Source organism: Amblyomma mixtum, chromosome 2 (genome assembly GCF_055824585.1).
Source record: "Amblyomma mixtum isolate Tamu chromosome 2, ASM5582458v1, whole genome shotgun sequence".
Lineage (NCBI taxonomy): Eukaryota > Metazoa > Arthropoda > Arachnida > Ixodida > Ixodidae > Amblyomma > Amblyomma mixtum.
In genome coordinates, this window is record NC_143013.1 from 311,538,601 (window position 1) to 311,564,486 (window position 25,886).

General features: G+C 45.5%; 2 protein-coding genes across 2 annotated transcripts in view; one reads left to right on the forward strand and one right to left on the reverse strand.

The window, feature by feature from the left end:
• LOC149364974 (uncharacterized) overlaps nucleotides 1-17,833 on the reverse strand; it is a 34,467-nt gene extending 16,634 nt beyond the window's left edge. The window contains exons 1-11 of the mRNA XM_089574970.1: nucleotides 17,620-17,833; nucleotides 17,486-17,519; nucleotides 17,345-17,415; nucleotides 17,089-17,225; nucleotides 16,920-17,015; nucleotides 16,784-16,836; nucleotides 15,694-15,780; nucleotides 14,744-14,836; nucleotides 10,368-10,473; nucleotides 9,247-9,336; nucleotides 7,494-7,581 (exon numbers count right to left, since the gene is read on the reverse strand). Of these exons, the coding sequence (XP_089431096.1) occupies nucleotides 7,494-7,581; nucleotides 9,247-9,336; nucleotides 10,368-10,473; nucleotides 14,744-14,836; nucleotides 15,694-15,780; nucleotides 16,784-16,836; nucleotides 16,920-17,015; nucleotides 17,089-17,225; nucleotides 17,345-17,415; nucleotides 17,486-17,519; nucleotides 17,620-17,716 (952 nt within the window). The 5' untranslated portion in view covers nucleotides 17,717-17,833. The remainder of the gene's footprint in view (nucleotides 1-7,493; nucleotides 7,582-9,246; nucleotides 9,337-10,367; nucleotides 10,474-14,743; nucleotides 14,837-15,693; nucleotides 15,781-16,783; nucleotides 16,837-16,919; nucleotides 17,016-17,088; nucleotides 17,226-17,344; nucleotides 17,416-17,485; nucleotides 17,520-17,619) is intronic.
• A 63-nt stretch (nucleotides 17,834-17,896) lies between these two features.
• LOC149364975 (uncharacterized) lies at nucleotides 17,897-25,413 on the forward strand. Its single transcript, XM_089574982.1, has 8 exons — nucleotides 17,897-18,552; nucleotides 18,791-18,938; nucleotides 19,000-19,149; nucleotides 19,229-19,379; nucleotides 19,439-19,676; nucleotides 19,787-19,934; nucleotides 20,000-20,122; nucleotides 25,351-25,413. The coding sequence occupies exons 1-8, from the start codon at nucleotides 18,356-18,358 to the stop codon at nucleotides 25,351-25,353; spliced, it is 1,158 nt and encodes a 385-aa protein (XP_089431108.1). The 5' UTR covers nucleotides 17,897-18,355; the 3' UTR covers nucleotides 25,354-25,413.
• Nucleotides 25,414-25,886: the final 473 nt, after the last annotated feature.

Below are 25,886 nucleotides of genomic sequence, written 5' to 3' on the forward strand. Positions count from 1 at the left end.
TTCGTTGCTGATACATGGGAACTTTTACTCGATTTTACTCGATCCGAATTCAGTTGACTGCGATCTGCGCATCTCAACCGCGACCGTAGGCGGTTTCGCGCACAGTCGTGCTGTCGTGCTCAACCAGCAGTATGCGGGTGGCTGGACCTCGCAGCGGCGACCATTCTTAAATCGCGATAAAAAAATTTTCACCCCAAACGGATCGATAGCGATCGGAAGCGCCCGTGTGACACTAGTATTAGGAAATAGCATCCATAGCTTTTGCAAAGGTTATGACCCAAGGGATTTCAGTTCTACAGTTCAGTGCTACACTTCTGGACATGTTATGCCGATGTTTTTTTGCAGTTCAACCGCGCGTACTGGAATGTTGATATATCAGTCAGGCAATATTTAATAGCGTCGTGTATGTGCAAATAAAATCACAGGGCTCTTTCCCAACATTGCATCTGTTTGCGAAGATCGTATTGTCACGTTGTAGTGACGGCAGTCCAGTGGTCAGGAAGACACCAGCCAGTCTTGGAAACGAAGCTCTTTATTTGGGCTGACTTGCGCCCGCAAAATAACTGAATCACTCGGCGGCGGCGTAAGCAACAAACGTGCTCGTCGGTCGTCGAACTACGAATGACCGCCGCTCGCGGCATCGCTCAATTTAAAGCCGGCAAGGAAACTTCGAGATAACAGGTCGAGTTCATCTAGGGTAATCCGGAAAAACCTAGATGCAGCCTTTCATGGCTGCGAACAATCGAGATTAGTCTGGTCGCTTCTCGCACCACGAACAAAAATGATAACAGCCCTTTCCTTCAGCCTTGAGCATGAACGAACAAACACTGCAATGATACGTGGCATTACCCCCCCTTCCAAAGAAGCATCGTCTCGATGCTTTAAAATGAAAATAAACACGGACAATGAAAACTTCCAGTCCTTTAGCGTTCATAATATGGCTTCAGGCGCACGACATGTACGACTTCCGGGCGTGCGCGGCGTCGCTGAGATGCTGTCGTGCCGTCGGGGATGACTTCGTAGTCGAGGTCACCGATGCGACGGAGAACCTTGTACGGGCCAAAGTAGCGTCGCAGCAACTTTTCACTCAATCCACGGCGGCGAACTGGCGTCCATATCCAAACACGATCACCTGGCTTGTAATGCGCGTCTCGTCGGCGCAGATTGTAGCGTCGGGCGTCGGTGTGCTGCTGGTCTTGAATGCGAAGCCGCGCAAGTCTTCGGGCTTCCTCGGCGCGATGAAGGTAGGCGGCGACGTCGAGGTTGTCTTCGTCAGAAACGTGCGGGAGCATTGCGTCGAGTGTTGTCGTGGGCTTCCTGCCGTATACCAGCTGGAATGGGGTAAACCTGGTTGTCTCCTGGACGGCAGTATTGTACGCGAAGATCACGTAGGGCAGAATGGAGTCCCACGTCTTGTGTTCGGCGTCGATGTACATGGAGAGCATGTCTGCGATGGTCTTGTTCAGACGCTCTGTGAGTCCGTTGGTTTGTGGATGATAGGCAGCTGTCCTCCGATGGCTTGTCTGGCTGTAGTTTAAAATGGCTTGCGTCAGCTCCGCTGTAAATGCCGTCCCTCTGTCTGTGATGAGCACTTCGGGGGCGCCGTGTCGCAGGAGAATTTGCTCGACAAAAAATTTTGCAACTTCTGTTGCGGTACCACTAGGCAACGCTTTTGCCTCGGCGTAGCGGGTCATGTAGTCGGTGGCCACGATGATCCACTTGTTACCTGATGATGAAGCCGGAAAGGGGCCGAGGAGGTCCATCCCGATTTGCTGAAAGGGCTTAGTTGGCGGTGGAATGGGGTTCAGGAGTCCGGCTGGTCTAGTCGGAGGCGTTTTGCGTCGCTGACACTCACGGCACGTTTTCACATAATGGGAAACGTCGGTAGCTAGCCGCGGCCAATAGTACTTCTCCTGGATGCGGTGCAATGTGCGAGCAATCCCGAGATGTCCTGCAGTCGGCTCATCATGACATGCCTGCATAATTTCTTGCCTGAGATTTTTGGGCACGACAAGAAGATGCACTGTCCTGTTCGGCGCGAAGTTCTTCTTCAGGAGGACATTATTGTGAAGGACGAAGGACGACAGTTGGCGCTTGAACCCTCGGGGAGGCGATGCGGTCTTGCCTTTCAGGTAATCAACTAGGCTTTGCAATTCAGGATCCGAGCGCTGCTGCTCCGCGAAACTGCTGACGCTTACCGGTCCTAAGAAAGCGTCGTCGTCTTCTTCTTCGCTTGCTGCGTCGACGGGGGCTCGCGACAAGCAGTCTGCGTCGGAATGCTTGCGGCCAGATTTGTAGACTACAGTTATGTCGAATTCTTGAAGACGCAGGCTCCAACGGGCAAGGCGGCCGGAGGGATCTTTCAAATTGGCTAGCCAGCACAGAGCATGGTGATCGCTCACAACCTTGAATGGTCGTCCGTACAGGTAGGGGCGAAATTTCGACGTGGCCCAAATAATGGCGAGACATTCTTTCTCGGTCGTCGAATAGTTGGCTTCGGCTTTCGACAGTGAACGGCTAGCGTACGCAATAACTTTTTCCTCTCCACCATTTTTCTGAACGAGCACCACTCCTAAGCCCACACTGCTTGCATCGGTATGAATTTCGGTTTCGGCGTTTTCATCAAAGTGCCCGAGCACAGGAGGGGACTGTAATCGGCGCTTTAGCTCTTTGAAAGCCTCCTCTTGCGGCGTTTCCCATTTAAAAGGCACGTCCGCCTTGGTAAGGTGGGTCAAAGGCTCAGCGATGCGCGAAAAGTTCTTGACGAATCGCCGGTAATAAGCGCACAATCCAAGAAATCTGCGTATAGCTTTCTTGTCATTAGGCTGTGGAAACTGTGCGATCGCAGCCGTCTTCTGAGGGTCTGGGCGAACTCCATCCTTGCTTACGACGTGACCAAGGAACAGTAGCTCCTCGTAGGCGAAGTGGCACTTCTCTGGTTTCAGTGTTAGGCCCGAAGACTTGATTGTTTCCAGCACTGTCCGAAGCCTTCTGAGGTGGTCTTCAAAGCTTGTGGAGAAGACAACAACGTCATCTAAGTAGACTAGACAAATTTGCCACTTCAAGCCTGCGAGCACTGTATCCATTACTCGCTGGAACGTCGCTGGGGCAGAGCAGAGGCCGAATGGCATCACCTTGAACTCGAAGAGTCCGTCTGGCGTGATGAACGCAGTCTTCTCGCGATCTCTTTCGTCGACTTCAATTTGCCAGTAGCCGCTCTTCAGGTCCATCGATGAGAAGTACTTAGCGTTGCACAGCCGATCCAGTGTGTCGTCGATGCGGGGGAGGGGGTAGACATCCTTCTTCGTAATGCTGTTCAGGCGGCGGTAATCGACGCAGAAGCGAAGGGTGCCGTCTTTCTTTTTCACTAGGACAACTGGTGCTGCCCAGGGGCTCCTTGATGGCTGGATGACGTCGTCACGTAGCATTTCCTCTACTTGCTTGCGGATAGCTTGGCGTTCTATCGGCGATACGCGGTAGGGGCTCTGCCGCAGTGGTCGGGCGTGTTCGTCTGTGACAATGCGGTGCTTGGCAAGCCGGGTTCGTCGCACATTCGATGCTGATGAGAAGCAATCGCTGTACCTTTGAAGAAGACTGCGTATTTGGTCTTGTCTGCTCCGGGGTAATGCCGGGTTGATGTCGAACGTGGGTGGACGGCCTTGGTCTGATGGTTCTGCGGGTTGGTCGGGTAGGGCAAATACGTCTCTGATGTCTGCCAGCTCGTCGAGGAAAGCGATCGTCGTGCCTTTGTTTAGATGCCGGTATTCTTCGGTGAAGTTGGTTAGCAACACCTGGCCTTGGCCATTTCGGATTTGGGCGACTCCCCTTGCGACGGCCAGTCCTCGATCCAGGAGTAGCTGGGTGTTCCCCTCGATGACGCCTTCGGCAGTTTCGACGTCTAAAGTACCTATGCAGGCGAGGACACTCGATCGGGGCGGCACGCTCAATGCTTCGTCGAGGACGTTTAAGGCAACGTGATGAGTTGCGTTCGTCGCAGCAGGTATGGCATTCTCTGTGGAAAGCTTGATCGACTTAGATCGAAGGTCGATGATCGCCCGATGTTCATTCAGGAAGTCCATTCCCAAAATCACGTCTCGCGAGCATTGCTGTAGGACCAGGAAGGTTGTAGCATAGGTTCTCCCATTTACAGTAACTCTCGCGGTGCAGCGTCCTGACGGCGTAATCAGGTTACCACCTGCGGTGCGGATCAACGGGCCATCCCAAATTGTTGTCACTTTCCTGAGTCGAACGGCGAATGGCCCGCTCATGACTGAGTAGTCAGCTCCCGTGTCGACCAAGGCAGTAACCGCGTGACCGTCGACCGTAACTTCAAGGTCACTTGTTCGCGTTTTCGTGCTACACGTGGTCTTCGGTGTACGATCTCGGCTTCGTCAGGTAGTGAGGCTGCGGTGGGCGTACTCCGACGTTACTTCTATGGGCAGCGGTAAAGGCGTCAAGTCTGGTCGCGTCGTCGTCGGTGTTGTCATCGAAGTTGTCGTCGAAGTTGTCGTCGGAGGTGTCGTCGGAGGTATCGTCGAAGTTGTCGTCGGGGGTGTCGTCGGAGTTGTCGTCGGAGTTGTCGTCGGAGTTGTCGTCGGAGCTGTCGTCGGAGTTGTCGTCGGTGGAGGATCTTTGTCCTTGCGCTTAGAAGCAACCTCACCTCCAGAGGCTGCTTTATTTAGTTTAACCTTCGTGGGCTGGGGGAGCGTCCACGCACGGCGTAACCTCGGCTAGGAGAAACAAAGCGCAGGGACGATGGCGACGGGGAACGTGATAGGCGGCTCGGCGATGAGTATTCTTCCCGACGTAAAAACTCCTCGATTTCGGCTGGTCGCTGGCCGGGTCGGGGTCGTGGAGCGTCGTAAGAGAACCCTCGGATGCCCAGTCTTCTGTATGGGCAGTGCCGGAGGACGTGACCGGCTTCGCCACAGTGGAAGCATAGTGGGCGGCGCTGGTCGGGAGTTCTCCACTCGTCGCATTTCCTCGGCTGCGCGCGTCGCTCGTAGGACGGGCGGGTTGGGGCGAGTGGGTGGCGGTCCAACGCAGCTGGCTGAGGGCGATAGGGGCTTGGGTCCCGTCGTCGAGGTGCAGGACGGCGCACAGCTGCGGCGTAAGTCATGGCTGGGGGCTGCAGAGGCTGCGTGGGTGTCGGCGTCACACCCAAGGCCTGTTGAACCTCGTCCCGGACGACGTCAGCGAGCGATGAAAGCTGCGGCTGCGTTCCCGTTGGCAGCAATCGTTGGAGCTCTTCTCGCACAACTTGACGGATAACCTCTCGCAGGTTATCGTTAACGGTGTCCAGGCAGTTTGCTGAGAAGACACGCTGCTGGCGGTCATATTGGCGGGCTCGGGCGTCAAGGGTTTTTTCCATTGTGGATGCCTCTTCTACGAATTCCGCGACGGTTTTCGGTGGGTTACGGACGAGGCCGGCAAAGAGTTGCTCTTTAACTCCTCGCATAAGCAACTTCACCTTCTCTTCTTCCTTCATGTTCATGTCGGCACGCCGGAAGAGACGCTTCATCTCCTCAGTATACACTGCAACGGTCTCGTTGGGGTGTTGTATGCGAGACTGTAGCAGCTGCTGGGCTCTCTCCTTTCGCACGACGTTTGTGAAGGTCTTCAGAAGCTGTTCCTTGAAGGTTTCCCAGTTGGCAAGGCTAGCTTCCTCATTCTCGAACCAGACTCTTGCTGGTCCCTCCAGGGCGAAGAAGACGTACCTAAATTTCATGGCATCGTCCCAGTTGTTGAAGACAGCCACACGGTCGAACTGCTCCAGCCATTCTTCGGGGTCGGCACCAGGCGAAGCGTCGAAGGTTGGTGGCACCCGGGGCTGCTGAAGAATGATTGGAGTCATCGTCTGGGGCAAGCTCATGGTAGACGTTGCTGCTGGCTTTCGCTTCCGGGTAGGGTCCGGCAGAATCCCGAACTCAGGTTCGTCCCCTTGCAGGCGTCGGCTTGCGCGGTGGACTGGACTCAGGTCCTGCGGTAGATGACTCAAAGGGCTGGAGTCACGACTTGTAGGGGGTGTCCGGAACATGGGAGGCTACCCAGCACCTCCACCAGATGTCACGTTGTAGTGACGGCAGTCCAGTGGTCAGGAAGACACCAGCCAGTCTTGGAAACGAAGCTCTTTATTTGGGCTGACTTGCGCCCGCAAAATAACTGAATCACTCGGCGGCGGCGTAAGCAACAAACGTGCTCGTCGGTCGTCGAACTACGAATGACCGCCGCTCGCGGCATCGCTCAATTTAAAGCCGGCAAGGAAACTTCGAGATAACAGGTCGAGTTCATCTAGGGTAATCCGGAAAAACCTAGATGCAGCCTTTCATGGCTGCGAACAATCGAGATTAGTCTGGTCGCTTCTCGCGCCACGAACAAAAATGATAACAGCCCTTTCCTTCAGCCTTGAGCGTGAACGAACAAACACTGCAATGATACGTGGCAGTATGTAATGAACACATGCAGCCTGAAGAGGGCTCGTTGCATTTCATTTGGAAGTTAGAACTCTCTTTATACAGAAGTAGTTTTTATGCAGGTGTCTGCGAATTTTCGTTCCATCTTTTAAGGGAAGAAAAGGCAAGAACGAAAACAAAAAAGTGATCCTATCAGTGATTCTCTTCTACAAAGGGCTACAATATACTGCAAACTGTAAAGCTACAGCCATAATAAACAGGTAAAAATAACTGGTCACTGCTAAAAGTTTGTACAAAGTAAGCAAGGCACTGAATTATTAATTAACTGAACAAAACATCTAAAGTTGGTCGCTGGAGAGACCGTTCATCAACAGTTATATAGAGAAGCGCCTAGAAACAGTACACAGCCATACCATTTAAGCAAGGCACTTTACATATACAGAAAGGAAAACACTGTATTGATATTAGCAAACTAGTTGCAGTGTCTGAACTTCAACAATTTTTTTCGTTGCCTTCGTGCCTCTCTGTCTTTGTTTAGCCCTTTAACATAAAACGTAATTCTTAGCAAAACATCAAAACAACAATCCACAGCCTGGTTGCTGCCTCGTGTTCGGGGCAACCAAGTTTTTGCAAGGCCACTGAACTGAAGCAACTCAAGTACGATTAGTCGCTGCAACTTTCACTTCATTTGCTCAAATCACAGCACAAACAAAACGAAAGAAACGCGCAGACGCAAGCTAAACACAGTGCAAAACACAAGGCTTGGCTGGGCAACTGCAGCAATCCAGCACCTTTACGACAGGAAGCGCCCTCTGGAGGCGAAAATTGGAAGGCAGCGCTGGCGCTGCCACCTCCTTCCATGCGGAGACCCCTCCGCTCGAGACACTAGCCAGTATTCTAGGCACTATAATATCTGTGTCACTTTCTTCAGCATTACATATGAAGCTGTTCGCAACACCCTTCCACACATCCACTTTGCAAAGAATGGGAACAAAAGCAAAGATACTCTACTGAATACCTTTTGAACACTTTTAAAAGTTAAGTACATCGTTTGCAAAGAAAAGAAAATGTGTGCCGTACCCACTGGCACCTGGGAGTTGTACACGATGAGGCCAACCTTGGACCACTTTCCAATGGGATCCAAGTTGACACCTCTGTTGATAAGAGCCTGCAGAGTGAAAAGATAGCACCAACATCTTAGAGCCTAACTACAAAAAAAATAAAAAATTAACTGCAAAATGTAAATGTAAAATGTAACCAATTCCCATAAAATCAATCAACAATGTCCTGGAAGTGCTTTAGCATTTTAGATGTCCCCATAAAGCAGTAAAATCAGGCCTTCTTCAGAGAGCACTCTTTTTTTCCTTCAGTTAGCTAGAACTAGAACAGCTTCCTTAAAGAAAAGGTAAGGATGTCTGATCAAGCAGGGCAAAAAGTGTCTTTTCATATGCTGCATATGTGGCCTGGCTCAAGTAGAAGAGCATAGACAACTGCTGGTGCAAACATTTTCTGTTCACCCCAAACACGAATCATCTAAGCACCTAGCTAAGGCGTAAACTAAATAGTTCTCAATGCGCCACATTGAGTCACAAGTACAGGGGACGCTCTATATAATGAAATCGTTTAAGCTGATTTGCCCTGAAAGATGAATTATTTGAGAACAGTTGGCTAGTAATCTCACCACAGAAACAATGAAAAAAAAAAAAGTCGTGTAGCCTTTAGAAAACATTGAGATGCCCTTCCTTGTGAGAGAAAAGCAGCTGATGCAAAAAGACCCAAAGCCCAATGTAAAGTGGAATTCCTGAAATTGTTCTTTTTGCGGAGTGCTCAATTAACATTCTCTTGTGAACTTAATATCCACGGTCCTCTATCACCAGTTTCATAGTTCAACCCACGGGCTCCAACAAAACTTTATTTACAACAGGTTAGCACGGCACCACCAAGTTTGTCTCAAAAAAAGAGTCCGGTATGACTCTGTGAATGAAAACGCTGCCTGAGCTGCTATGTTTAAAGACTAAAAAGGCTAAGACTAGCATTTGTGAGAAAGCACTGCCATGAACACAAACTCACAACAGCTAGTTAAAAACACACAACATCCCCAATGTTTTCGTCAACTGTGATGACAAAGTTGTCCTGCTATGACAGCAACACCACTGTAGGCACTTTCAGTACCTCTGCAGAGCTCCACTAGTATTTACCCCACCATAAAAGTACATAAATTGTAGTTTATTCTGAGCAAGGACCATCAAAGAAATGGAGTGAGCTTAACACTCTATCCTCTATCTCACAAGTAGTTTGCAGCGCTGTGAAGGCTACAATCATCTGAGCTAATCAGAACTATGTGCACTGCATAAATGCGTTGCTCCATTCCCCTCACCCATGACTGGTGGCTCCATCCCTGGGAACGAAAGAGCACCAGTGTCCAGCTGCTGCACGTAGGAGACTCAGTCAACTCGGCAGATGCCATGTTTACGAATGACAAAGCACCACTTTGCAGCAGGCCTCCTGTGTTTGTATAAACTTTCTGCTAATCTAACCAGTAAATGAAACGCTCGGTGTACTTTCAAAACACCATCCTGAAATACCTTTTCAGCTCCTGCAAATAACTGTCTAAAAAAAAGATCATAACAGTGCTCAAATATTCTAGAGACTATTTGTTGTCTTCCTGGCCCTGATTGCACGAGAGAGCTCTACCCTTCATGGTGCTGCAAGCTCCTTGTGATATGAAATACAGTCGAAACGTGTAAATGCTGTCGATCAGCTGTGACCACTGACCTGCCAATCACAACAATGGCAGGCCACTGAATGCCAAGTGAAAACAGAGCCACATTACCTGAGCCAAATCACGCCGCCTTGTCTTCAACGAGTTGGTACGGATTGTCACTGGCCGGCTAACTTCATTGGCCTCCAAGAATTCTATCAGCTAAGGAAAGAAAGGTGCACTTACAAAAAGACATAAACACACAAAAAAATAAAATACCATTGTGCACATCCTGAGAGTCTAATCAGATTAACTGATTCTTAATAACATCAACAATTATCTTCAAAAGTTTCGCAATGATTTGATCTAAAATAGTTCTACACCACTTGTGTTGCCTTGTTCAAGAACTTTAGCAATGAGAAAAGTGATGCCAATTCAATAAATGTTTCAAGGAGAATGTGCACTAAACAGGCAGGACATATTTCCCGTCTGTTCTGCACACAGTTTTTCTTAAAGTGATTCTTCAGTCTTCACCAACTGGCCCAACAGTCTGCATTGTTCAATTCAATTATTTATTCAAGAACCTAGGACATAGTACAAAAACGTATGCCTGAAAATGGGCTGGTAACAACAAAGTACATAGGAAAGCACAAAAAAAAGACAAAAAGCAACACTAAAAATCAGCGCAAAACAGCAGGCTTGCAGGTGCCATAGTAAAAAAATTCACAATACAGCAGGAAATTGGTACTCTACTGCATGAAAGTGCGATGTGGCGTAAGAGAAAAAGTTAGGCTTATGGGGGTTTAACGTCCCAAAGCGACTCAGGCTATGACAGACGCCGTAGTGAAGGGCTCCGGAAATTTCGACCACCTGGGGTTTAACGTGCACTGACATCGCACAGTACACGAGCCCCCAGAATTTTTCCTTATTCGAAATTCGACCACCGCAGCCGGGATCAAACCCACGTCTTTCAGGTCAGCATCTGAACACGCTAATCACTGAGCCACTGCGGCAACCAGTTTCTTAATCATAACCTAGAAGTCAAAACCAGCAAAAATTATTCCGGATACTGCCCAAGTAGAATTCAATATTTTGACTGCACAATATTATATTGGTTTATTGATTTGAATAGGTGAATATTTAGTTTACTCCATTTCAAAATTTTGAGTATTTACACAGCCCTGGCAGTTACAGCACTCCACACTGCTCTATCATACAAAGCAAGAAATGCATGCCAAAAATGCGAGCGGTACCTCAGCAGGTGAGAAAAGGTCCATGAATTTCTGCATTAGATACTCGTTATAACTGTAGTACTCGCACAGGTCTTGCTTCAAGATGTCCAGATACTCAGAGCGAGACCTGCACAAAAATAGGGATGAGCGTCAGATAAAGGGAGACATCTTCAGCTGCATCTCAAAATAGGCACACAAATTAATTCAAATTTTCAACTACACCTTCCAAGTATTAGTAGCACAAAACAATGGTAGCGTTGCTGAGCACACAACAGTATTTAATGTGGTTCAAAACTTTGTTTTGGAAAAAAAAAATGTACTTTTATATTTTGCACCCCTACTGATAGAACATTTCTTTAGCTTCCAGAAAATTGTAACATCTAGGTATTCGCAAGTTATTCATTGTCACGCGTAGCGGTAAGCGGAAAGTTTTCAAAGGGTTTATTCGTATTTTCTCACCCCACTTTGTTTTTGATTTCTGGGTTTGGCAAACTTCTGAAAGAGCACAATTTTAGCTTTCAGAAAATATGTTACACTTGGCTAGTTACGGCTTCAGAAATGCTTTTTTAATCCTTTTTCGTATTCACGTTGAGCGGAAAGGTGCGAGTTTTAAGACGCTTCATCTACATTTTTCTTAAAACAGCATTTTTTGAAAGTTCATGTACTTTTTCTCTCAGGAACTATTAGGAGTAAGGAAATAAAATTTTCGATGCCTTTTGACTGGTAACAAAATCAAAAACCCAAATCTATTTTTATTTGATTAACTAATAAAACCATGTATGGATCGTATTTTACTGTGCCGAGAAAGAAAAAATAATGTAATAAATCTATTTTTGCTCACTGTGCATACTTTTGGCACCAATTGCGTAGAACAACAGATTCTACTCTCATGTAAAATTTCAACACATTGCATTGAGTAGATTTTAAGAAAAAGGTATATGAGAAGAAAAACTAAAAAAAAAAAAGAAAAACACTTGACAAAATTTCAATCCAGTTTTTAGCTTTAGTGCAAGCTGCATCTATACAGGGTGTTTCACCTAAGACTTTCTGCAATTTTTAAAAATAAGCTGTTTGAATTAGATGCGCACTTTTTCTGGCATAGCATTGTCAGTGGTGTAGTACATCATAATTCAACTAATACGTGCTAACTAGCAGGCTTGTTAACCAATATTTAATAGTTAACTTTTAAACTATTACCGTTGGGCTCCTTAATTATTGAGAGGCATGCAGCCCACCGTAAGTAATGTCCATATCCGTTTTTAGAATTTCGAAAACGCGATTATCCTCGGCGCTGTGGCCCAACAAATTTCGCCTACATCGCGCCAAAATACATGCGGTTTGAGAAGCTTGCAGGCAAAGCAACCTCTCCAGTGAACCTAACTCGTCGAAATAGCCAAAATTTGTTGGGCCACAGCGCCGAGGATAATCGCGTTCTCAAAATTCTAAAAACGGATATGGACATTACTTACGGTGGGCTACATGCCTCTCAATAATTAAGGTGCCCAACGGTAATAGTTTAAAAGTTAACTATTAAATATCGGTTAACAAGCCTGCTAGTTAGCACGACTTAGCTGCATTATGATGTACTACACCACTGACAATGCTATGCCAGAAAAAGCGCACATCTAATTCAAATAGCTTATTTTTAAAAATTGCAGAAAGTCTAAGGTGAAACACCCTATATATAAGATTCCCAGCGAATTTCATAGACATAACTTTTATTACAACTAGACTACAGCCAACTTTTGAACACCATTTACAAAGTCTCGCCCCACATATGCACATTTCTCGTCCCTCAAGTGCGTCTCCTACTTATGACATTTACAATGCTTCTTTTGAAACTGTGTCACCTTAGTGGTACCTGGATGTTCAAGTTTCTTTTAAATTGTCCTGGAAAACTAACACTGACTATGTAATAAACAACGCTAACCACATGCTTGAGTATCTTCACAGAAATTTCCCTTGCTCACTTAGTTGATTAAAATTATTACTTTATAAAACATTAGTGCGTTCAAAGTTAGAATATACTGCATGTGTCTGGAGCCCTGGCACCGATTCACTCATTTCCGATTCGGAAGCTGTCCATTCAACCTTGCTTGTCCTTTTACACTGTCCAACTATCATCGAACAAATAGTGTAGCCCCAATGAAATCAACTTCGTCCCTATCGCTTCTTTCTCACCGCAGGTCAGTAGCTTCATTATGCCTCTGTCATAACATTTACTACAACTGCTATCTCAAAGGAAAGTTACTAATAAGACAATCTTATATATCAGCACCCACTGGTCACCACCGTTAACTAGGATCCCATAATGTCACACAAAATGTTTTCATGATTCATTCATTTCCAGAACTTGTGTAAGCTAGAATCATCTTCCCCATGACATCGCTTATATTCCAGAGAATATTGTATTTTGCAAGGCCATTAATGTTTTTCCCTGTGCTCGTTACTGTGTAAATTTTGCCCTTTACTTGTTGTACACTATATTTAACAAATTCCTGCCGCATTTTCAAAAGTCACTGTCTTTCTATATGTTTACGCCTATTAGTATGTATTTGTACTTTTTTTGTTGCTCTTTATACCGTAATTTTTATGTATACCCACTCCTCTCTGCAGTGCCCTCCAGCCGAGGGTACATTAAATAAATAAATAAATACATAAATAAATAAATAAACGAGTTATTCATTCTGACAGGAGAGAAAAAGCTTGCTCGTGACAGCCTTTTTTTCACTTTTGCAGTCCCTCATCTTCAGCTGCCCACCTTTAACATTATGTTTGCTGAAATAAAGGTGAGCAACTATTTTTGAACTCACTCAGTTTGCAGCAGGATAAGTTAAATATAAAATGCCATAATATAGGCCGAACCTGAGAGGATAGCTAAATATTTAAAGATAACAAACATTGACAGTAGTGTGCAATGTGTGGGGTACCACAGTTTAATGTTGCAAGTGACACATTCATAACAGCCCTTAATGAAGGGAAACAGGCAAGATGACTAAGTTGGCAACAACCTCAAAATGAACGATTCTGGAATTTGTGTTTGGTCACATCTGTATGTTAGTGCCCTTAGTTTTAAAGAACTTTCTGGAAGAACAGTCAACCTATAACAAAAGAAACACAGTAAATGTGCAGGTGAGTGAAGTGGAATCCAGCCTAGTTCAAACACATCCTCAGAGCTGCAGTCGCATGCATGAGCCACTTTGTTCATTAAAGGGACACTGAGGAGAGCTCTATTAACATTTTTTTTACAGCAAAATCCGATAGGTCGGAATTTCATGGCTTTGTTGCCACTTGGCCGGCAGCGAAAGATGCATTTATTTCTAAGAAATTTGGATTCGAAGTTGAAAAAGTTTTTCCCGCGGCTCTGATTCAAACTTGGGATTCTCCTATGACGACACAGGACTAAGTGACGTGAAACATGACGTGCACATGACGTAACGCAGACTCCATGATTTCTGGCGGCCAGCAGTGCGGCCCAGCAGCAGCCGAAAAGAAAGCTACCGCCGGATGCACGTTGAAGGCATCTATTGGCTATTGCGGCCGTCGCTTCGTTTACGTTTGCACCGGCGTTTTACCAGCGTTACAATGGATCCCGTTCTCGAAGTCGTCAACGAAGTTCTCGCAAATAGACACCTTTAGCACACCGTGTACCTTGTTACCGTTAACGGAATACCGGAAGCACGCCTACCGCTGTGAGCAGGCGCTGATTGGTCCTGGCGCTGCAGGAGCGCGCGTAGCTGTCAGGTACGTGGCGCCATCTGGCGACGTCAAGGAGATTTGCGCATGCATTTGCTGCGCCTCAGTGATTCGTGGCTTCTCGTGTCCTAGTGTTGCTAGAACTATTGGTTTAGCAACACTGTTTTGTCCTATGACGTCATCAAGCTTGTACTTGCGAGTTTGGCCTGTGGCGGCAATACCTGTATTTTGATTCTTGCTCTTTTCTACGTTACAAGAGCTTTGTTGTCAGAATGAATGGCGTTTTTGTAATCAGGAGCTGGCATTCTGTAGATGCAAGTCAACTTCAATTTCTCCTCAGTGTCCCTTTAAGGCAAAGCTACCCAAGCGAAGAATGAATTAAGAAAGGTCCCACTACTGTTCTCTAAATACAGTTCAACACCTTTGTACCTAGCCAAACGTCGTGGTCCGTGAAATCTACCTCACACTGTTGTCATTTACAAAGGCTTCCAGCAGATATATATGCATGCTTTCTCCTTTTCAATGCAAAATGTTTTGTTTGTAAGGCATATTTGAATGATGGAGCCACTGCGCACCAATTAAAATGCAAAAAATTGTGCAAATAATTGCATCAAACTGGCTTGTCCCAAGTACAATCACAAATATTTACTTCTCCATGAGTACAAAAAAAAAAAAAAAATGTAATGGCTAGCAATGCTTACCTTCCGGCCTCTCTTCTGTTTGCAAAGTCAGTGAGGACGTATGTGATGTCTTTTATCCGCTCGCTGATAATGGCCAAATCAGGAGGCTCAGCCTGTAAGCTTAGCTAAGGAACACACCACTGGCAAGTCTTATACTTAGAGACTCCCAAGTGAAACAGCACCAGAGCAAAGATGAGGCTGCTGAAGATTTTCCAAACTGAAAGGAAAGAACAGTTTGCTTTCCCATCATTTTGGCAAGGAATAGAGGTTTGGTAAAAGGCATGTGAAACAGCTTCCTACAGCACTTTAATTTTTTGCTGAAATCTCTCTTCTCATGACACTGATTATAACTAACCTCAGTGAACACATCCAGCACATGTAATCCTCAGCAAGTTAAGTATTATTTTTCTTTTCAATTTCTTGATTTCTAAATTGATGACCTTCAGGATAGACCTATGAATGCACTCCTCTTTCCCTAGTATATAGGAAAATGGCCAGTGGTGGTTTCCATATTTGGCAATAAAACAGACATAATGCTAGTTTGACACCTGTCATGCTAGCAATGCTGAGTGTTAGATTTAGCTTTCTTTTACATCCCAAAGGCACACTACAGACCGCGAGACATCAAAATGAAAGGTTCTGGCTTCATTCTAGCCACACAAAATTATTTAGTGCACTTAAATTTGGCAGTACACAGAAGTATCCATGAATAATTGTGAACAGAACTTTGAAATGAAAACAAGAACACAAGGCCACCTCCCACCACGAGTGAGTGCCCACAGTTCACAAGCACAATACAACCACTGCAATGAATCACTTTCAAAATCTCATCCTCAGCAGGAGCATGGCAAAACTGAAGTCGGCATACACTTGCTAAGGCTTAATTAAGTACCTGAGCAGGCATCCGCCAACATCATGTAAACTTTGTATGCATGCCTCCACATTTAGCTTAAGAACTACCAGAAAGGATATTTTCTTTTTCTATTTCTTGCCCACTTGGAAGTGTGAAGATCTCAGACTCTGCTATGTTGGTCTTCAGCTCCTCCTCTGCTAGTTTTCTGCAAAGATATAGAAATTGAAAACAATGAGGCTATATACACACAAAGAAAAAAAAAGTCCTACATCTCACGTCTGTTAATACAAAGTTCCATAAAAGCTTATTCATTCCGTCACACAACAGCTTTGTGCTGCTACTGAACTTTATTCACGAAATTAGGTTGTCACAACTACAAATGACGCAGCTGCAAATTAAATGTCACTTCCATATTTTGCCCTCATTAGACACCCCGCTTGATTTATGACAGTTGAGGTCTTCACTGTTGTATTTCAATAGACCTCTCCCGGTGTACATCACAGGGCATGTGTTTGTGGTCTTGTAGGCAAAACATGCAGCTTCTGACAGCAGGTGTGATGCGCAGCTTTAACTAAGAGAAGAAAGGTGGCAGGGGAACAGCTGACACATGCAAAACTGATTCAGATGCGAAAGTCGGCGATTTTGCCCACATGGCCATGTCCGTTTGGCATCACATAGTTTACACCAGGCACAGGTCTACTGGATTTCTGTATGTCAGTGTCACCATTTGTGTTAACAAACCCTAAGCATGCGTTAAGTCGCATCATAATATGAAACCCCTCTCTGAAATGAATGCTCTATATCAACCACCGATTTTTGGCTCCTCCCTCAAAACTGCATGCCTTGGGTCAGTATCATGTTCCCCGGTGCATAGAACAGCAGCTTGTACTGTAAGGATATGAAAATATGATTCACTAATGAGGAATATTTTGTGGAGTTTGCGGAGCTGGTCGGTTTACTATCTTTAAAGTGAATATAACCACATCAAAAGACAAGGAACAATACATAAGAGAAAAGTGTTGCACTGTGAGTGCTCATCCCTTCGTGCTTATATAATTTTTCGTCTTTTTACAGCAATATATTGGTATGCCTCTTGTACAGTAGTCCATTCTGAATAACTTCGCAAAAATATTATGGCCTATAAACAGAAGGGGTCAACTTCAAACATGTTAATGTGTATCTCCATAAAATGCAATAAAGATGCTTACCTATCCTCTTCCTGTTTCTTCTGAAGCTTCCTCGAGGCGGCTTCAATGGGCAACTGAAGCAAGTCACGAACAAAGAAACCAACTTAATCTTTCGCTGGCACTTGGTTTCGCGCTTGAGAAGTGAATAAAAAAATACCTCGTCATCGTCACTTTCGTCGTCATCTTCAGCACCACTTTCCGAAGCACCGAACTCATCATCCATGGCAGCATCATCGGAGCTTTCGCCAAAATCCTGTCAAGGAACAATGTAAGTGGTTACACATTACAAGTGCAACACTTATGACCACAGATGTAAAGGCTCATACCTCCTGCAGGTCATCTGAGCCGGCATCCTCATCATCAGACTCCAACAGCTGTTTTTTTGGAGCTTTAGGCTTTAGCCATTTCTTGTTTTCATCAGAAAAAGACTGTACTTTCTCTGCTGCTGGTCGTTCACCGTCTTCTAAACGTGAACAAAAACGCAATCGGGTATCGTGTCAAGAAGAAAACATGGAAGAAATTGGCTCACATTTAACGCTCTTGACTTCGATCGCAGCCAAATAGAGGAACCAGTGCACTCACCTTCTTCTGGCTTCTTTTTGGTAATTACTTTACTGGCGAAATCTTTTTTCAGAGCTTGGTTTTTCTTCAGCCTGAAAATTAAATACAGATGAGCATATACTACAAGCACCGTTTCTGCTGGAGCGAACACGAAAGCACTACCTTTTCAAGGCTCGTCTTGAAGGTGGTTTCTCCGCTGAAAACGAAATTAAAAGTAGAGAAACCATTTTATGCAAAATAATTGAGACCCATAATGAAATGAAGAGCAAACACGTGCGTCCAAAAGCGATGTTTACCTCTCAGCACTTTTGGTATTTCAGGTGGCGGCTGGATCTTTGACTTCCTCGACCGTCGTCGTTTGGGCTTTTCGTTGAAGTCTGCTTTGCGGCCCATTTTGAGTAGGTTCTTTACTCACTTCTCTCTACCTTTACGAGCTGAACGAAAGCGAAAACTTGACGTAAAACAGAGCAGCCAAATCCCGCATGGACATTTGACTTGACTTGGATTGGATCGTGGGATCCTACTACAGTAATCCTACGCGCACAAGCGGATGATGATGGTGGCGAAAGCGTGTGGTTGATAATGTGGGTAAGAGCAGCCTCGGTTGTGTTCGTCACTGAGGCACGTCTGCCTTTTAATAAGCAAACCTCAGAATGACTTTAGTGGCCCAGTAAAATTATTTTATGTGAAGTGAGTGAAATGAAGAACTAAGCACGTCGAAACGGTGACTACATCACGAAGCTCTTTGTACGCGCCCTGATAAAACATACGTTACCTCCACATGTGAATATGAACTCCAGCTTTGGGCTGGATTTGTTTCCAGCACCGCCTAAATATCTTGGTACTGCCTCTGTGAACTATCTTGTACTGGCTGCCACAAAGCTGGCCCATGTCTGGCCATCGCACTTGCAGCGTGCCGTCACGAGCAGCGCCGAGCGCGTGCTTTTCAATTCGGCCGTGTTGTGCGTTCAGTCGGTAGCAGTTGAATGCCTGCCCGAGGAACCCTGCACAACACCACGCTAAAAGTACTACATGGCGCATGGTAGACCAGCGCCCATAGTAAGAAATTCGCGAGCGCAGTCCCTCCGGTGCTGGACAACCCGAAATCTGCAGTGCGGCCATTGCTGCCACTTGCCAGTCATGGACGGTGACGTCACGCACCCGAAGCACGGTGTGAACAGCGTGTTCTCTCGTAAGGACATCGAAATTTTCGAGCGTTGGTTCAGATGGTAAGTGCAAGTACGTAAGGAACTGAGTACACGTGTGCGGTCCACGTCTCGGTCAAAGCCAGACCTGATGAAGAGTGGCGAATTTTGTATCCGCATGCTCGTCTATTCATTTTTAAAATGAGCAAAATCGAAGCTTTCTACCGATGAAGGGTTTAAGAAAAATGGTTTTGCATACTGGGGCCCTGAGGACAAGAGCTAATGTTAGGCTTACCGACGACAATCTGCTTTCGGTTTGCAGTGGAGATCAAAAGGAAACTGGCTACATCGACATGGAAGGCCTTAAACGCCTGTGGACATGCCTTCAAATGGACGTAACACAGATGTCTGCCAAATGGTTAATCGCCCTGGCAGATGTAAACAAAAATGGGAAGCTTGACTTTGGAGAGGTAAGCATGTTGAGTTGTTCATAAATTATGCAGAAACTCAGAGAGGTGCATTTTTCTCCAGTTCTTGTACTTGTGGATGATGGCAGCCGAAAATTCTGAGTTCCAGTCAACCCCCGAGGGCCAGGCCATGCTCAGAACCATGCACGCTTATGAAATTTATCCCACTGCTTCAGAGGGAAAGTACAGCACCTGCTACACGTTGAACCCATGGGTAAGTGCCGCTGTTTATGCATAAGCGCAACCTCAAACTTGCTTGTTTAGCTTTGCAGCTGTATTATACCTTCTTGTAGGTACGGTCACGATTTCTTGACCAAGGTGATGAAGGGCGACCTTTGGATGTAGAGTTGCCTCACTCGCGCATCCAAGAAGCACGTGAACTTTGTGAAGGTGCTGCCAAGCAACGTGCAGCATTCATAGCACAAGCAAAGTCACTGTACGAAGGTAAATGTGTAAGGTGCTTTGTGGTGAACTATTCATTGCAGCCTGGTTTGTGTTTGCAGGAAGCACTCAGGTGCAACAAAAGGTCCATGCAGAGCGAAGAGCAGAGTTCATCAAATGGGCACGCACAACATTTGAAGATGATAAAGTGATGCAAAAGAGCCTTTCAGATGGTAATGAGCAGGAGGCACAGATCACTTACCATGATGCTTCTGTATGCCCTGTAATGAGCAAGTCATCCCCAGCCATCAGCGAGTTCTCATTGGACCAGTGCTCTTTCCTGGCAGATTGGTTTCACAGGTAACGACACAGTTGCCGAAACTCTAGGCTATGTTTGGCAGTGCAAACTTTGCACAGAATGGAACTGCACCAAGGCTCCGTTTAACATGCCTATTTTCCCTATCATCCAGGTGGGACATGAACAAGGATGGCCTGCTTGATGAGCATGAACTTGGGAACATGTTCCGCTGTCTGCGTATTCCAATCAATCCAAATGCACTGCGGGTTGTTGTGCGATATTTCGATGAGGACATGGATGGAAAGCTCAGCTTTCGTGAGGTAAGTGGCCTCAATGACATAAAACGAAGCAGCAGTTCGCTTACCGGCAGCTTTCCTTGTTGCAGTTCTTGCTCATGTGGCGTGCTGCGATATACGATCCCGACTTCAGACGCACTGCTGAGGGATGCAAAATGGCCAAGCACATGCGCATCCACAACTTGCTGCCAAATCAAGCAAAGCCAGCATGGGTAAGCATGCATTTTTAAGATCTTGCGTAGCTTCAAAATAAGTTTCCAGGCTAGTTGGTGCAATTCTGTTTAGGTTGACCAGCTTGAGCATCGGAACATGGATGTATAGATTCACCAGGGTGGAAATTTGGGCAAGTCGGTATTGATCCATAACATAAGAGTAGCGCAAAACCAGGACGATGGACAAAAGGGGAGAGAACATACACCAACAACACAGGCGCTAACTTCCGACTGACGAAGAAAGGCAAAACCAACCAAGCGAACGGAACCTCAGCAAAAGTAGCGCATGCGCTGACCTAAGAGAAAAAAATTTTGAAAAAAGATGCTATAAAAAATGCGATAAAAAATGGGAGATCACGGATGTTTCGAACCCAAGAAGGCCAGCTCTCGTTTAGACAAGGAAATGGACGGAGTACTTTTGTCCGTCGTCCTGGTTTTGCGCTACTGTTATGTTACGGATGTAGAAAGACAAAAGGCCATATCACTGAGTAGCTTTCAGACCAATATCAGACACTTTATTTGTATCACATACCTGATATGGATACAAGCCAGATGGACAAAGACCACGACGACGGACAAAAGGGGAGAGAACATACACCAACAACACAGGCGCTAACTTCCGACTGACGAAGAAAGCCAAAACCAACCAAGCGAACGGAACCTGAGCAAAAGTAGCGCATGCGCTGACCTAAGAGAAAAAAATTTCGAAAAAAGGTGCGATAAAAAATGGGAGATCACGGATGTTTCGAACCGAAGAAGGCCAGCTCTTGTTTAGACAAGGAAATGGACGGAGTACTTTTGTCCGTCGTCCTGGTTTTGCGCTACTCTTATGTTACGGATGTAGAAAGACAACAGGACATATCACTGAGTAGCTTTCAGACCAATATCAGACACTTTATTTGTATCACATACCTGATATGCATCCAAGCCAGATGGACAAGTCTCACTGTGTTCAGTGGTTAAGACCTTTAATGGTCAATGCTATTAATCTGGGAACTAGCACCACATAATCAGATTTATTGTCATTAAGTGTAATAGTATTTTTCAGATATGCGAAATAATGAAAGGGTACTGAGCTCAGGCCTCAAAACTTGTATGGAGACTGGCATGGTTCTACTAAATTCATAAACTTCAACTTTTGTAAAGGTGGCAATGATAACTAGTGGTAAATCAAAAGTTGAGTTTTCTGTCTTTTGAAACATTTTACCAGCAAATGTGCAAAAACATAGAAGAAGCAGCAGACAGGGCCTGTGGTTTTCGATCTGCTGCTTATTCTGTTTTCATCTTTTACGCTGATACAGTGTTTCAAAAGGTGAACCACCAACTCATCCAACTATTTTCGCTAACTGGGCTTGTGTTTAGGCATTAAGTTTGGTCTTGATAAGATATTTTCATCATGTGCTGTGCTTTTGCAACCATTCCAGCATAAGCCAAACAAGCTGTATAAAACCAAATATTGACCAAATGTTTTAGGGGAATCCCCCAAGGTGGAGTAGATTTGTAATAAGGAACGAATAACTCATTGACGTCCCCCCAAGCGCAGCTAAACGGCTACAAAGGAAAGCTATACAGCTTTCCCAGAAACTTCGCAGTAAAGAAAAATTCGTCCTGGTCCGAGGTTCGAACCCGGGACCACCGCTCCACCAGAGCAGTCGCTCTTTCTTTTGTAGCAGCTTTCCTTTGTAGCCGTTTAGCTGCGCTTGGGTGGACGTCAATGAATTATTACTCCCTTATTAAAAACCAAATATGTTGCCAAGGCTGATGCCGCAGACTTTTTCCTGTGTGACCATGTGAATGACATCAAAATTTAAGGCTGGAAGTATCCCAAGTACTATATTTGCTGCATGGTGTCAGTACAACTGAGGTTCGTTGTTGCTTTCAGACTGGTCCTGAAATACAGTCCAGCATAATACTATGGGAGAGTTTTCTATGGAACTGCTCTGAAGTCCCCTGCCAATCAGAGGGCATAAAGTTCTCTCTGGGGAGTGTTTGATGTCATTGAGAGAAGCATGTAGCATGTGGCACTGGGTAGGGTTAAGTGATCACTGACGTGGCAGCGAAACGTCACGGCTATTTGCAGTGCAACCATCGTAAATATGCACAGCATGTCGTCAAGGGTATCCTGTCCATGCATATATGGACACAACTGAACAGCTACAAGAATGCAGGTGACTATGGTTATCGAGGCAACTGTTTGCTATTTGAATTGAGAAGCAGCTGTTCTGAAGCAGCAGTATGGAGGGGACCGCACCACATTTTGTAACCACTAGCCTACATGGCCAAGTGCTTAACTTAGCACATGTGTGCACTTGATTCCTTTATATGGTGGAGAATTTTAAACTCATGCTCACTTAATTTAAACTACTAGCTTATTTTAACTCACTCTTGTCCTGTGTCCTTAATTTGTACAAAGTTTTGGTCTCCTCCAAGCCTGAATTACTGAGATTTGAATGTTTTGCTTTGTGCGGACCACACCCAGATACTTTGCCCATGAAAGGTGGGAGCAGTTCTGGAGTACGCTGACTAGCTGCCCTTCTATCAAAAATGGTGCCTCCCGCAGTGGCTGGCTCTCTCTCTTTATAAACCATAGGCAAAGATTTGTGACCAGTAGAAAGCTATCAACGGACCTTGATAATAATTTCGGTTTAAAAAGTCCATCAAATTCAGTTCTTGCAATTCAATTGTAACAAAAAGGGTCAGCATTGCTGGCATGCAAGACATAGATAGCTGGCTGTTGAAGGTGCATGATGCGACGTTGGCGTTGTTGGATAAGCAGCGCAGTTGTGTGATTTCAGGTATTGCTCCGCTAGCTTACATACCTCTGACGACCAGGGAGTACCACATCCTCGTCACCTCTTAGCTAAGCACTGTTTGTTCACTATCCTCACCTGCTTAGAGCAGCTAGTTGGTCCTGCACGCAGGAAACTGACATGAAACCATGTATAGGCACCATGAAAAAGTAAGTTGTAGCTACCGTGAGCATTGGGTGGCAGTTCCATCGCTGCCTCAGCACGCCGATCACATGATGCCCTGCCCTCGCAGTGAACCGAGCCCGTCAACCCAACATTAACATGTCAACCTAGTTCTCAGAAGTAAACCTCAACTTGTGTTTTTGTCAGCCGGCTATCTCATTTAACTTGAGGTTAAATGAGCTCTAATGGTAATCTAATGGTGGTCTATCAAGCAAGCGCTGTAACTCTTGCTTTATTATTGTCCTGTATTTGCAGACTTATATAAACGCCAAATATGATGATGCTGTTATAACCAAGGTTGTGTGCTGCCGCACGTTACACTGTAAAGATTCTTATGGCATACTAAAGCAGCAAGACTTTAGTTTGCTTCGCAGCTGACTTTTTATAATGGCCCACTGAAAAGAAAGTTTTGTAGCATATCTTCAAGGAGTATAGACACCAAATTTCGGACATGTTTTTTCTTCTGTGTACTGATGCGCAAGACATTACCATACATGGATAACCACACGGCATGTGCCTACAACCACTTAATGATTCAAAATTCAATTTTTTCTCTCACTTGTTTTGGTTTCAATATCAAAAGCCGAGTGATGACTCGGCTGTCACGTCAGGCAGGAAGAAACCTGCAACCTAATCACTGCTTTTTCACCCACTGTGATGCCAGCTCTTCAGGCAGGCTGGCTTTAGTGTTATAAATTAAAACGATGAAGCAGAAATTTAATTGCGGTTTTCTTCATGCCTCACGTGACCCTTACTAGTCTTTGACGTCATAGCCATTGCTTGGCCGTTGAAACAAACTTAAAACAGGTGAACGCTGAAATTACAGTAGGCTCACATTAACTCATACTTTAAGTGAGCAGAGATTTTTGTTTGAATTATCAGAAGAGCACCTTATATGACCCAAAAGTAAATGCGATTTGATTTATGGATATCTATGAATACAAATAGTATTTTGGATCTATTTCTTTATGCAAACGTAGCTAAAAGCTTGAGAACCACATGAAATATAGGTGAGAAAGGCAGTGATATATTTACTCAAGTGTGGCTGAAAAAAAGTTATTAATGCGCTGGTTTTCCCAATACAGTGAAATGACTTTAAGACCTCAAGGGATTAGAAAATGGTTCGAATTGTTTGAAGGTCGAATAGTTGAATGGCTACAAAAAAAACTTTCAGAAACAGTTTCACACTGCAGGAAATTAAATTGATGAAAAAATAGGCAGTGGTTGTCTCCTTTAAGAAAAAACCACGAGGCGATGATTTTTCGCAATTTCGTCATGGTGCACTCGGTGCCTAGTCTTTGGAATACCAAAGCAGAACTGCTTCAAAATAGCAAGGAGTTCTGCAACCTCTTTCACAACGGCGACGCAATAACGATAGAGCCTCTTCACAAGCGGCGGTGTCCATGTAAGGAAGCTTCAGCACTCAATGAGCAGTTCGTGATGAGTGCGCATTATTCATTAACTACATGGACGGACAGAAGCAAAGGGAACGAACACTTGCGTGCAAAAGGTGAGATGCCATCTAAAAAAAAAAAAAGATACAGCGATGCCGCCAGTTAGCGTCCGAACTGGCGCGTAGCTGGGCTTGGCTCGCTGAAGTGCGGCTGAGAAGTGCAATCATCACGGGCTGGTAGCGAAGCTCAGAAAACGAAACTACATGGCGGCAGGACGACAGACCAGTTGGCATGGCCCCACTTCAGACCGTGTACAAGCTAACCGGTTAGAGGGGCCGAATTTTCAGCTCGCCCGGCGCCAGAACCCCGACGTATTCGACCTCGGTCGCTGCTCTTTCGTGCGTCGGGAGTATAGGCGCAACACAATGATTGAAATAACCGAATTTCTACAAATTAAGAGCCTTTAAAATGCATTGAGAAAATAGCCAACCAAAATTTTGAAATGAATACTACATGGTCATCTATGCATAGTAATGTCTTGTGCATCCAGCCATCCTGTTTATTGGCTGCATCTTGTGGCATACAGTTTGCATGGCACTATGAAAGCAGCTAGTAATATGCACCAAGTGGTGGTCTGTCGAGGGATGGCTGGTGCCTGAAGGGTAATATGCCGTGCAGTATCATGCCAGCTTCTTGTCCAGTTTATTACAGTACACAGGCAGCTCAGTTAGGGAAGTTTGTGACTGAGAGAACAGCAAACTGAGAAGTTCCTGTCATTTGTGTTCATATACTAGTGCGCCTAGTTGACACCCGAATTCTTGGTAGCTCCCAGTCTGATGAAGGGCTCTCTCCACTTCTGCAGTGACCGAGGCTGCGCCACTGGAGTGCCACGTGACAAAGCGAAATAAAAGAGCAAGACAACCACATTTCATTTGTTACACCTCCTTGTTTTTATTTACGTTACTAATAACTTATGTGTATCACTGCTCTGCGTGGTATGAACAAAATAAAAGAACATGAGAAGAAAAGGGATAAAAGGGGGAAGAAAAACCGCTTGGGGGTTGCACACCCCCGGCCCCCCTCTCTGGAGCCCTCGGTGGATGCCACTATGTACAGGTTTGGGAAGCAGAGGGGGGCTGGGGGACACCCCCTCTTGAACAGCCAGCCACAAACAGACAGTGGAAACCGGGAAGGGGGATAGTAACGCCTTTTTTTTTTCCACACATTAAAAATAGAGCGCACGCGCGGACGATGATTGGAGCAGAGAGAAAAAGAGAACAGTGTTTGGTGGTGGTGTTGGGTGTCCTTTCCTGCATTTTCCTTGCGCGCGCGCAGCTTGCGTCAAATGATGTGAAAACGCCCAGGTGTGAAACTGCAACACGTAGTAAACGCTGTCTC